We start from the raw sequence: 13,351 nt of genomic DNA, 5'->3' as shown, positions 1-13,351 counted from the left end.
TGCGGCAAAAATTGAAAATGCACCTTTTAGTTTGACCCACTAGACCCTCATTTCCCTTAGAACTCTCCCTCATTCCAATTCCCAACGTACATCTCCACCATGTTCTCATAGTATGACATTTTCTCGCCTGGCAGTTTGATCCTTTCCTAGAAAGCGATGGCACAGGTGTAGTCGCCGGCCTTTATGGACTTGGTGACTCGACTATTGGCACCGTCAGCTTCAACCACCACGTCAAATGATAGAGCATGTCGAGAGTTGTTGGCCATGTAGTGCATGACATACGGTGCTGTCGAAGAGTTGTTGGGCACCTCGATATCCGTGATGAGGTCAAAGACAAGGTTGGCTCCATGAGACTCAGCATGGGAGAGAAGGAAGGAGTCCATTACCTCAAAGCGGAGTATGGCAATGAACTCATTTGTCCGGAAAGTCTTCCCAAAGTCCTCATTGTTTTGAGGACTGTAATCTTCGTACTTGTCGCATCTGAGTTCTTTGTTTAGTCCTTTTTTTTTTTTTTAATTTATCTTTTGTTGGGTGTATAAGGTAGTTAAGATTTGATTTTGAGCTCAGGTGAGATGATGAAGACAGAGTCTTAGCAATCATGTTCACGAAGGGTCTTGATAAAAATGGGCGTTGATGGGTTACAGAGGTCAACTTCACTAACTCAATTCCCACTTTTTTTTTTCTCTTTCCCTTTTTCTGTGAATGCTTTTCTTTAGTTTTTTTTAGTAATTTTGCTTCTTAATTTTGTGTTGTGATCTGGGCATGTTTTAGTTGGTTGTATCATTTATCTTTCCAAAGTCACAATTAAAAAAAATTTAAATTAAATTTTTGACCTATTTTTCTCATCAGAAAGAAGTCCCATTCTCCAACTCTAATCCGAGACCTTGGATAGATCCCATTACTAACATTCGCATTGGTGGAGGCAGGGGATTTGGATTGCGCCCTCTAGCAAAGTTTAAAAGAGTGCATTTGCCCTCAAATGCCATTTCGGTGTCTACGGCATTGGGTGATATATACGAGAGTGAGTCCAATTCTGACAATGATATGAGCATTGGTTTAGAGGAGGAGGTTTATGAGGGCCGATATTCTATAGAATCATCGCCACAAGACGAAAGGATTCCTAGTGGTACTACTGCTCATAGATACGGGAACCCAGAGCAAAGGCAACCACATTATGCTAGTAAAGGGATGAAACTAGCTCAAACGAAGCACGAAGACGAAGAAACACATGCAAGATCCAGACAATCGAACATGAAGAAGAAACCCCACCTAAAAGCTAGATGAAACCTGAAAGCTCTGTTTTGATTTTTCTTCCTTCTTATTTCAAGCATTTTGTCTTTTCGTTTTTTTTTTTTTTTTTTTTTTTGCTGACATGGCATCAGTGACTCTCTTGTCAGGGATCTCGGTCTAATCCCATGCACCTTGTCTTCTTGCTTGGTCTTGGCTTGAATATGGCAATAGAGGGTTCCTACGTTAATGAAAGTATGATGTTTAGTGGTGGAATTGATGATGATAATGAGTTCGGGTGATTTAAGTGATGAATTTATGTGTTTGATACAAAGTAGCATGGCTTGATGATGGTCCTTGGTGTTGGCACCTCCTGGATGATGATTAGGGTTGGTATGGTGAAGTGAGGCTAGGGTTTAAATGGTTTATGAAGAGGGCTGCGAATTTTGGAGGAATTGTTTTGGGAAGACTAGGGTTTTGGCTAGGTCAATAGGGTTTGTAAGGTGTAGGATGAGATCCAAGAATGTAAGAAGTGTTTTAGGGTTATAGGAATTTTGGCTAAGGCAATATGGGAAGGGGTACTTTTAGGGTTTGAGAGATTTTAGGGATACTCCTAAAATCTAGGAATGGGAGTATGAAGGCTAGGGTTAAACTTTCCTAAAATATAGAAAATCCTTATGGAGGATAGAGTTTCGGCTAAACTTGTGGAAGAATAAATCTAGGATTTTATGGCTTTAAGGAATAAGTATATTATGAGATTTGGATCTATGGAGGCTTAAATAGTGTTTGGTAAGTAAGAAAGTGCAAGATATGGCATGGAATGTATAAGGTAATGGGTAATTCGGCCAAAACAATTTCTAATGATAGGTCTAGGGTTTGATATGTATGGTGAATAAAGATAAATGGAATTGGTGAATTTCAGGTAGAATCAATGGGGATAGTGGAGCTAGATCTTATGTGAATGATGAACAAGGAAAGTATGGTCTTGGAAAGTGGTAGGCGTGATTTGTGCTTGTGGGAAGTGGATTTGGCCTTTAATAACAAAGGGAAGACGAAGGCGTGCTATGCTAGTGGTGTTGTCATGGCATTCATGCAGCATATCTGTGGGGTTGACATAGGCGTGCCATGCTAGTGGTATTGTCAAGTGCATGTCATGGTAGGGGCCATGGCATGTCTGTGAGGCTGTCATGAGTGTGCCATAGCAAGCACCATGGCATGCCAGTGGTGTTGTCAAGGCTTGTCAATGACGATATCTAGGCATGTGCCGTGAGGCTATAATGGCATGTCAGTAGTAGCGTCTAAGAGATAGCATGTCATTTATAGGGTGATAAAACTGTCAAGGCTAAGCCATGACCTAATCAAATGGAAATATGTAAGCTATGTTCCAATTGACCCGTGTTTTTCTCGCTTTCTTCTTAGGGCATGCAATATATCCGTAGAGAAGTCCTCCAAAATTCGACTTGACCCCAAAAGTGACCTAATCTCAGCTGTCTATATAAATCCCTAGATCGATTTTTATTGGAATCTTGACATAACCACTTGCGCCAAGGGACCGTTCGTAAAAAATTTGTTTCCTTTATTGCCCGAACAAAGTGCGAACATAATTTCGGTCACGCGAGCGTCGTTCCCTCCGACCAATCTGATTCGGGCATAAAACCAACGCCCGGAATCTGGCTTTTGGGGAAGGAATCTCGTATGAGTCCAGCGACACGTGTCTTATTCTTACTAGTGCCTTACTATGGTGATCAAATACAATAGATCTTGTTGCGGTTGATAATTGCTCTTTCGCGTATAAGGATACGAGATTAGGGTTTATCAGCTAAAACACCCTCTCTGTAAAGGCCTCAGACTCGGGAGAGAATGGCTGACGGCTCAGTTTCACTCTCGGGCCAGCTCGCAGCCACAACCCTACACGAAGCCGTTTCTTCCTCTGAGGTCGCAAAGGCCGAATTTTCTGACCGTGTACCGATACGATCTGTAGTTTCCAGGCCCGACGGCGGGGCGGGGCTCGCCGGCCACCGGGTTAGGATCGGCGGATGGGTCAAGACGGGACGGAAAGCTGACAAGGACGCGTTTGCGTTCCTAGAGCTCAATGACGGGTCGTGCCCGGCGAACCTGCAGGTGATCGTTGATGCGTCCGTTTCGGATCTAAGCCCGCTCGTTCCGACCGGCACGTGCATCGCCGTCGACGGCGTTCTAAAGCTTCCTCCCGCCGGAACCAAGCAGAAGGTGGAACTTAGGGTCGAGAAGGTGGTCCATGTTGGCCCTGTTGACCCGGCCAAGTACCCATTGCCGAAGACCAGGCTGACGCTTGAGTTTCTCAGGGATTTCGTGCACCTTCGTCCTAGAACCAACACGGTGAATGCCTCCGTCTCTGTTTATTCCTTGTTGCTAATGTCTGTTTCCGCATGACTTGCTTGTCTTTTGTAGAATTCGCCCAAAATCTTTCGATCTTCTTACCAAATATTTGAGCTCGTGTTTGGTCTTTGCTAGTTGAGGTTATGGGGTTTTGGTATAGACATGTTGCCCTCAATAGGCGTTGAATTTGGAGAAATTCTGGAATAGGGTTTTAAATAAAAGATTAGATTTGTATTCTCTCTCTCTCTCTAGTTTTTTTTTTTTTTCCTCTTGCATTCTGTTTGTGATTAGTTTTGGTTTATTTGCATATAAATGGTTGGTAAGAAAACTCAAGAGACTTGGCTACTTGATAATTTCCCCAGTATTTGCAACGAGAACGGTCCATATTCTTCACTTTTGTGGCTTAAAATTGGGGAAACGTATATTTTTTAAGTTATTCTGAAACTCGGGTTCGATTCTGAATGTGGCATGTTAAACCTGATATCTGCCTAATTTATCTCTACAAACTTGGCCTACCCAGTGCTAATGTTGGCTGGAATTTGAGATTTTCATCTTCATTATGTAGAGAAGAGAAGCGTGTGTTTTCTGGACAGGATCTTTAAGCTAAATATAGGACTGATTCAAGGCCATCTAATTGCAGGATGTTCTCCACCTCCGCATATTTCTTAATCCTTTTTTTTCCCACTTAATAGTTAATACAAGAATTTACTCAGAGAAAAAACTTGATACAGGAATGAAGGATTTGATATGCAAGGAAGTTGTAGTTTGAAGCATCTATGGTTTTCTAAAATGCCTGGGTACCTGTCAGTCTCTCCAAATCCACTCCTTACCTGCTAAATGACTTAAGAATACAATATGGGCATTTTGCTTTGTTGTTTTATTTCCTTGATTGCATTTTGATGTGTCAAAAACTCATCAAATAGATTTCTGTGGTAATTTTTTGTCACCATATTTTGGTTACCTAAACATGGTATATTGTGTTTATAGATATCAGCAGTTGCTCGACTCCGAAATGCACTTGCATATGCTACGCATACATTCTTCCAAAAGCACAGATTCCTTTATGTTCACACTCCGATTATAACCACTAGTGATTGTGAGGGTGCTGGTGAAATGTTTCAAGTTACAACTTTGATTAGTGAAGCTGATAAGCTGGAGAAGGATTTGATCAAGAATCCTCCTCCATCAGCAGCCGATATAGAAGCTGCCCAGCTTCTTGTCAAGGAGAAAGGAGAAGTTGTAGCCCAGCTGAAATCTGCCAAAGCAAAAAAGGAGGATATCAATGCGTCTGTGGCCGAACTAAAGAAGGAAAAAGAGAATCTGGCAAAGCTGGAGGAGAGATCAAAGCTTAAACCTGGCATCCCCCGAAAGGATGGGAAGATTGACTATGGACTAGATTTCTTTGCACGTCAAGCATTTTTGACTGTCTCTGGCCAATTGCAAGTTGAATCATATGCATGTTGTCTTAGTAGTGTCTATACTTTTGGTCCAACTTTTAGAGCAGAACATTCTCACACCTCAAGGCATCTTGCTGAGTTTTGGATGGTGGAGCCTGAAATTGCATTTGCAGAACTCAAGGTATGTGAAACTTATATCTAGTACGCATGTTGGTTTATCTGGTGTTTGAGAAGGTTTATCAAAAGCTTTTGAAATTTCATTGTATCCCATAAATGAATATGTGCATAGGTGTTCTTATGTCTGGAAAATCCTGGTGTGGCCAGTTGCATTTAATGATTTAATATTGTTGCAAGTACAGCTACCACGGCAATAGCTTCTTCTGAGCTATGAAAGTCCATGATTATGGGATTTCTTCCAATGCATTTATTTAATATTCGTTTTAATTTATCTTTTTTTTTTTTTTTGTGCACATGCATATATGTGATGATCAAAGTGCCAATTTTTGTAGGATGATATGAACTGTGCAGAGGCATATGTGAGATTTCTGTGTCAGTGGTTACTCGATAATTGCTTTGATGATATGGAATTTATGGCTGATAAGTTTGATAAAACTTGCATTGAGCGTCTAAGGATGGTTGCTTCCACACCTTTTGAGCGGATTTCATATACGGAGGCTGTGGAACTTCTGGAAGAGGCTGTGAAAGGGGGCAGGAAGTTTGAGAATAAAGTGGAATGGGGAATTGACTTAGCATCTGAACATGAAAGGTATGCAACTGTCTCTTATGTGTTTCTCCTGCATGTATTGCAATTACTTATGTCCCAGGTTTGCTAATTTTGTAGATACTTGACGGAGGTGAAATTTCAGAAGCCTGTTATTGTCTATAATTATCCAAAAGATATCAAAGCATTCTACATGAGACTGAATGATGACTCGAAGACAGTGGCTGCTATGGATGTCCTTGTACCAAAGGTGTGGTGTCATAGTATACATGTTTATTGTTTGCTCTCTGTCGGCATATTTTTATTTTAATTTTAGCATCTTCTTTGCATGTGAATGAATGGATATCTTATATTTCAGGTGGGAGAGTTAATTGGGGGAAGCCAAAGAGAGGAGCGTTATGATGTCATTCAGCAAAGGTATGAGGCTTTCTGTGCTTTATTATCAGTTTTATTTTTTCTCACACATTTTGTTCTTTTATTGTAGAATAAAAGACATGGGGCTGCCTATTGAGCCATATGAATGGTACCTTGACCTGCGGCGCTATGGAACAGTAAAACATTGTGGTTTTGGTCTTGGATTTGAACGCATGCTTCTCTTCGCCACTGGCATTGAGAATATCAGAGACGTTATTCCTTTCCCCAGATATCCTGGGAGAGCAGATCTTTGATCCATATTCATTTGCATATTGAACTTTAAGACTTGGCGTCTAGATTTCCTAATTCTGAAGTTATTATAATTGTACCTGATTGATTGAGAATCAGGAAAACTATAGGATTGAAATTTTTGTCTTTTATAAGCTTAAACTTTATCTGTAGTGTTTCTGGTGTGTTTCTTTTATGCCTTGTTTTCCGGAGATGGATGTATTGCCGATGTTTCAATTGTTCCTATTTTTGGTAATATATATATGGATTTTTGGTATGGTTTGACCATCAAAATTTTTTATCTCAAACTAAAAATTCTCATCTCATCATTATAACTTTTTCAAATTTTCATATAAAATATAATAAACAATTTAACTTTTTCTTTAACTTTTCAAATTCTAAAATAATAATAATATTAAAATATAACATTTTAATATTTAATTTTAAAATGTAAAATTCTCATTTAAAAAATTTCATTGGCCAAGTAGAATCCATTTTGTTGGGATGAAATCATTTGGCCATATACATATATAATTGGCCTCCAAAAGACCAAAACCAATGCTGCCATAATATAATATAAATGGCAGCTTCTTCAATCAGACAAGTTTGGTCAACTTTTCACCCAAGGAAAATGATCCTTTTCTTGTGTGTACCTAAGAGACACTGGAATTTTAGCTCCTGGCATTTTCGTTATCATATTTCGTGGAAGCACTGCAACCTCTCCAAACTGAGGTCAACCCAATGAAGAAGAAAGTAAATTAAAAGCAGAAAATTCAGGTACTGAACATTTTTTCCCTTAATAGGTTTTTATACAAAATTACATAAAGTTATTCTTGTACCGCCATAAAAAATTATAACTAATTGCCCATAAAATATAATAATCATTATTTTATAAATGTTTAAGAAATAAATACATTTTAGTTTCTAATGTTATTCATGATCTAACCCCCAACTTTTATGAAAATGAGTTTTCACAAAAAATTAAGATTTGAAAGAGTTTATGTATACATATACAGAAATCTTAATATATATATATATATATTTCTATAAATTAAATTTAAATTTTTTTTATATAGAAGTGATTCATACTCAAAACTTTAAAAAAAATCAAATTTCTTAATTTAATTTCGATTTTTTCCCTTTGAATAAGCTTAAAGCTACAAGCAACCCATTAAAGATGATTCCTTTCAATTTGTACCGGGAGAATTCTGAAGTGTGCCAGAATGACAAGTGAGAAATAAGATGCAAAGCATCTGTACGTGTCTGCCATTATAATGAAACAAATTGATGCCTTGCATTCTCAATGCTAAACATACATCATTGTTTAAAGCTTCTTCTAACTCCAAAAAGGGACTGAATGAAAAGATACGAATATCCCCAATGTCTCTGTGAAAGTGGTAATCCAACTTGTTTTTAATTCAAAGGGTAAGAAATAAATTAATATTAACCAGAAAACGGTCTATATATATCCACTATTACAGAACTTAGAAAGCCTGATGAATGGCATTGTCGGAAGCTTGGAAATTATGAAACGGTGTGGCTTCAAGGTTGGAGATTCGTTTCAATTCATGGAAAACCTGTTTTTTTTTTTTTTATCACATTAGATGAGGGTTGCCTTCCGAACTTATTAGTTTTAGAAGTTAAAAAAATTACCGGAGCTTTCCTGTTAGACTAAAAACTTTATTTATTTTTTTGTTTCAAATACTTTTTATAATTTAGAAAGATATTGATAAAAATAATTAATTTTTAGTAATAAATTATATTTATTTTTAAAATAATTACACCACGTTTACGTACTTTATAATTGTATTTAAATCAAAAAGTCACAAGAAATTTTAATTTCTTCACTCTGTGAGATGCATTTATTGGAAGCATTTGGGAACGTAGCAGTAACACCATTATCACTTCGCCATGGCGCGGCGGATAGATCTCAACAAAGACGGAACTAGAAAAAAATGCATTCACTAACCCAAATGTAAATTACCCCGATGGAATATCTAGGCAATAACAAGCCATAAATCTCCAAAATAGAAAACAAAACGGAGTAGTCTGATTCATAAAACTTCAAACCCCAAATAAAATCCTCATCTAAAATGCTTTTAGCTCGTAACGAATAAACAGCAAGTTTACTTATAACAGAGAATTGATTAAATCAATCATCTTCTTCAATGACCTTGGTGCCCAAACCCCCCAATCCCTCCGGTGGGATTTCAGCAACAGTGACAAGAGAGTAGAGCTCTTCCTTTGCATCTTCATCATCATTCCTCTTTCGTGCAATGCGAACCCTAATCCTCCTTGGAACACTCCGGATGCCCCTGCTCCATATGTGCTTGTTCAGCTTTACATCCACCCTCACATCCTTGGTCCCCATGGCTTTTTGTGCAAACTTTCTGATCTCCTTTATTGCATTCGGAGCCTTCTTCTTGAATGTGCTGGTTTTGTTAGAATGACAGTAGAACACAAATTACTTAGATGCTTTCTCATAAAATTAGAAATAGTAATTGAATTCAGTTTGGCTGTGAAAAACAAAGTAGATTTAGCTTTTAGATTTTTTTAAATACGAATTTTAATATATTTTTGGGGCTTAAAAGGGTTCTTTCAAATTCTTTTGGGGGCTGGGGAAGGAGGTCCAAGAAGAAATTATTTCTTTTTTTTAAGGGCTGAGAAGGGAATTCACAGAGAGTCTACTCATTACAACTTCACCCTTCATTCTTCCCAAGTCTAGCATCTAACCTAGTAACCATCTCTCTCTCAACCGCTAGCATCTAACCTAATAACCATCTCTCTCTCAACCACAATCACCAAGCTGATAAACCCCCTCCCCATGGCACAAACACCAGCTAAAAACTCTCCTCCAACTCCAGTCCACCACAATCTGAGAACCTACCCTTGAACCTTTCCAACAACCTAAGTACTTAGTTCTATTATCACTATCTGAAACCACTGCCCATTCCCAAGCACTAACAGCCAATTGCCATCATCAAACCAGCAATTATCTGCCTCCAACCCTTTACATTATGACAGCCCTAAACCACCAAGTTTTTTTGCAGCTAATGACAAATGCTTTGTGCATGTCACCAATCCCTACATTTAATTGAGAACGGATAAAGAAAGGCCATCAATGAGCTCGGTACCAAACAGAAGTAACCAAGAAACCGTTCACTCAAAGGAACAACTCAAAAAAGAGTTTCCAAAATCCAACATTCAATCTTGAGTCCACACTTAAAATCATGATAACAATGCATTCTGATCAAATAACTAAACCCAATTCTCAGAACAACCTATCACACGCAAATCCAGATCCAAATTTCATAGACAGAATGGCCACTAAAAACGTATGACATGTAACCTCCCCACCCCCAACCCCCCAGCCGCCTCCACTAAAACCCTATCACACGCAAATCCAGATCCAAAATTTCATAGACAGGATGACCACTAAAAACCTATGACGTAACCACCCCCTCCCCAAAAACCCCACAAAAAAATAAAAAATAAAATAAAGAAAGAACAACCCCCCACTATAATAATACACCTGAAGACTAAATATAGGAAACAAACGACATTCTGCCATTCCAAATGAGGGCTATATAACCAAGAAACAGCATAAGAGAAAACCCAACAAGATAATTGCCAATAAGATGCGTTAAGAGGATAAAACAAAGGGAAAAAGAGAAAAAATATAATCAAAGATGGGAGAGAACGGCAGAGAAGGAAAAAGGGTTACCATCCATGCAAGCGCTTGTGAAGGTTGATGGTGTATTCTCGGGTAACCACCTCCTCCTTCCTCCCCTTCGTCTTCTCCACCATTTTCACTCGCCCTTCTCCTCGAAAAGGATTTCCTGAAACCAGTCAGGTCATTCACCCACTCGTCACTTTATATACCACAACACCAGCCTTGAAAATAATAATAATAATAATAATCGAGCAAGAAACTCAGAATCCTTTCAGATTCAGAGCAGAAACAAAAGTAATACACAAGATCAACACCAATAACAACAATAAAGATGATAAGAAAAATAATAATAAAATATTCAAAGATAAACAAGAAGAAGAAGCGATATAGGGAATTACAAAAGTAAGTTAAAATGAAATCCCGAGAATCATTTCAGTTTCTTTTCCAAATTTCCTTGAATACCAAACAGAGGGTAAAGAGAGAGACCTTGAGGGTTTCGAGTGCCGCAGGACAGAGGCGAGAGCGGAGGCGAGCGTTCAGCTATAAATGAAGCACAAAACCCTACAAATGCATACGGTAATAAAGGTCCAGAATCTATTTCTTTAAGAAAAAACTATAGACTATGATATAGCGAATGGACCATTTTAGGGTTTTGGGCTGGATGTTGTGGGTTGAGACTAATTTGACTTGCAGCCCAACAAACCTATGCTACAAGTCGTTTCTCATCGGAACTTGGGAAAACTCCTTGTCGTTTTGGATCTTTGTGCTTTCGACCGGGTAATTGGGCAGGCCAGGGCCCAGTTTAGCCTCCGCACTATTCTTTAAAATGGGTTCTTCAACTTCTTATGTCTCCTACATAATTTATAAGTCTAGCACGTAATTTAATTTTGAGAGAGTTTAATTTTAAATTTTTCTTAAAAAATTAAAATTTAAAATATCACACTTTATAAATATAATTTCTCATTTAAAATCCTATTGCCCATAATATCCCAAAATATATCATGTTCATATCACCATTGACATGAAAAATGATTAGTTCGATTGTTTTTCATGTTGTTGATTTTGCAAAACCATAAATTGATATGGTTTAATATGTTACGTCAAATTATAATAATGTAAAATTGATATAACGTACTGCATAAAATCACGTTAGTTTATAAGAGAGGTGGGTAGCGACGTCATGCACCCTACTATCCCGTCCCTGTCCCACAACCCACTTTCATTCAGTCTCAGAATTCTCTCTCTCTCTCTCTCTCTCTCTCTCTCTCTCTCTCTCTCTCTCTCTCTCTCTCTCTCTCTCTCCTGCTCCGTAGTTTGTCCATCATACGCCGTCAAGACTCAGGCCATTCTATGTCGTCGTTCATCCATTGCACACCTAGTTTGTTGTCGAAAGTAAGTTCACTGTTCCCAATTCACATGCATCAATGCACGTATGTTTTTTTTTTTTTTTGAGTTATAGAGGATGTGATTAAATTGAGGAGTTGGAAGAAAGGATTGTGAATTGTATATTATGGAGGAATGAATTGTGCATGTATTTTTATATTTGTAATTTTTAAATTGTGAATTTGAAATTCTTTAGGGTTTCGGATTGAATCTGAAATCCTTAATTATTGAAACTCCTAAATTAATTAAGAGTTTCGGATTGGAACCCCTAAATTTAGGGTTTTCAAATCTTCACACTTAATTAAGCTTCTTGTTGTTATATTTATTTCATATTATATAGGTTTTGTATTATTAGAACAAGCTCAACTACTATTGTAGAGTGTTTAGGAAAATTAAGGTTGGAAAAGTTGTAATCATGTATGTGAAAAAACTAGGATAAGTTGGACTTTTAGGCCGCGCATTACTACTATGTCTTTGCATCGTATAATCAAATTAAATGTCAAATGTGAAGAATTATTTTATTAAATGAAGGTATTTTATTTGGTTATAATTAAAAAAATATTTTCAATATATATAAAAAGTATTTAGGGAAATAAACAAAAACTACAATTTCAAAAACTCATTAAAATTTTAATTTTTGAAGGGTCGTATTAGATTATAAGAAAAAAAAAATTGGCGCAATAAATATTCATTTTATAAATTTCCCCCAAATTAAATTTTTTGCTTATGCTTTATTTCCTATAATTAAGGTAATTAACTTCTTAATTTGCTTCAATAAATTGAAATATTCTAAACGATCTTCACTTATATCTAAATAGTGATTAGTACATGTTGGAATAATTATACATTTTTACTTATTATCCCTTAAAAAATTGTTTCTTAAACTTTTTCTTTGCAAGTACATACCTCATGTATGTTTGAAGTCGGGCGAACATAACGCCTCAAAAGATCAGCTAGAGAGAAGTCAGAGCTTCTCTATCTAGGATGTGGAAAACAACTTCCTGCACTTATTGCTACTCATTTTCTCGCACTCAGTTAACAAAATACACAAGAGACCTCTTACTAACAACACTTATAGTAGATTACAATCTTCACTACAACACTTCAATCACCAACCAACTCAGCAAGAGCTTCAATCATCTATGGATATGGATTCTCTCATTACCCAAACTGAAGCTTTGTCATGGCATGATCTTAACATTCATCCTGCACCCAAACTGAAGCTTTGTCATGGCATGATCTTAACATTCATCCTGCACCGGAGTATGCAAAAGCCACGTCAAACAAAATCTTGATTAGAAGGTTGGTAGCAAATAGACCATTGAACAAGTTTGCTATTCATTCTAGTATTAAAGCCTCACGGAATTTCATCCAAAACTTTCTCATTGAAGACATGGATACAAACAAGTTCATTTTCACTTTTAGATCTCCCCAAGATAAGTTCAGAGTTCTTAATCAAACCCCTTGGAATTTTAAAGGGCATCTGCTAGTTCTAAAACCTTGGTCTCTCGAGGCCACCCTTCATGAAATCAATCTAAATCACACAACTTCCAATGTGCAAATTCATGGTCTACCTCTAGATCATATAACTCTCAACAATGCCATTGAAATTGGGAAAGCACTTAGTAATTTGATCAAGGTGGAAGAAGACCCTCTCTACGGTTTGGCTTTCAAAAAATTTATAAGAATCAAAGTGGAAATAGATGTCACCAAACCTCTTCAGCAAGGATACATGATGCCAAGACTAGGAAACCACAAAATATGGGTAGCTATCAAGTATGAGAAAATGTCAAACTTCTGCTATGCATGTGGAAGACTTGGGTCACTCCCAAATTTTCTGTGGTTATTTAAGCTCACCTCCCACAAGACTCAAATATGGCCAATGGATCAGAGCTGAATTTAATAGCAACCAAGGAAATACTCAGGCTTTTTAACAAACAAATAGTGGGC

At 37.5% G+C, this 13,351-nt stretch overlaps 2 protein-coding genes across 2 annotated transcripts; one reads left to right on the top strand and one right to left on the bottom strand.

Moving 5' to 3' along the window:
• The first annotated feature begins 2,824 nt into the window (after positions 1-2,824).
• Positions 2,825-6,541, top strand: LOC122304404 (asparagine--tRNA ligase, cytoplasmic 1). Its single transcript, XM_043116663.1, has 6 exons — positions 2,825-3,585; positions 4,573-5,163; positions 5,492-5,748; positions 5,824-5,953; positions 6,062-6,120; positions 6,188-6,541. The coding sequence occupies exons 1-6, from the start codon at positions 3,088-3,090 to the stop codon at positions 6,369-6,371; spliced, it is 1,719 nt and encodes a 572-aa protein (XP_042972597.1). The 5' UTR covers positions 2,825-3,087; the 3' UTR covers positions 6,372-6,541.
• Positions 6,542-8,281: 1,740 nt separating this feature from the next.
• Positions 8,282-10,663, bottom strand: LOC122304402 (60S ribosomal protein L31). The gene is made up of 3 exons (XM_043116662.1): positions 10,505-10,663; positions 10,070-10,184; positions 8,282-8,777 (listed from the first exon to the last, which is right to left on the bottom strand). The coding sequence occupies exons 2-3, from the start codon at positions 10,150-10,152 to the stop codon at positions 8,498-8,500; spliced, it is 363 nt and encodes a 120-aa protein (XP_042972596.1). The 5' UTR covers positions 10,153-10,184; positions 10,505-10,663; the 3' UTR covers positions 8,282-8,497.
• Between the last annotated feature and the right edge of the window lie 2,688 nt (positions 10,664-13,351).

This window comes from Carya illinoinensis, chromosome 3 (assembly GCF_018687715.1).
Source record: "Carya illinoinensis cultivar Pawnee chromosome 3, C.illinoinensisPawnee_v1, whole genome shotgun sequence".
NCBI classification, from domain to species: domain Eukaryota; kingdom Viridiplantae; phylum Streptophyta; class Magnoliopsida; order Fagales; family Juglandaceae; genus Carya; species Carya illinoinensis.
This window is presented reverse-complemented; position numbering and strand designations above follow the sequence as displayed.

Bases quoted from the DNA above. Each gene is read 5' to 3' on its own strand.
- LOC122304404 (XM_043116663.1), top strand. From the start codon at position 3,088: ATGGCTGACGGCTCAGTTTCACTCTCGGGCCAGCTCGCAGCCACAACC. The intron at 5,954-6,061 runs GTGTGGTGTCAT...CTTATATTTCAG, and splicing joins TGGATGTCCTTGTACCAAAG to GTGGGAGAGTTAATTGGGGG. The intron at 6,121-6,187 runs GTATGAGGCTTT...CTTTTATTGTAG, and splicing joins TATGATGTCATTCAGCAAAG to AATAAAAGACATGGGGCTGC.
- LOC122304402 (XM_043116662.1), bottom strand. From the start codon at position 10,152: ATGGTGGAGAAGACGAAGGGGAGGAAGGAGGAGGTGGTTACCCGAGAA. The intron at 8,778-10,069 runs GTAACCCTTTTT...TAACAAAACCAG, and splicing joins CACAAGCGCTTGCATGGATG to CACATTCAAGAAGAAGGCTC.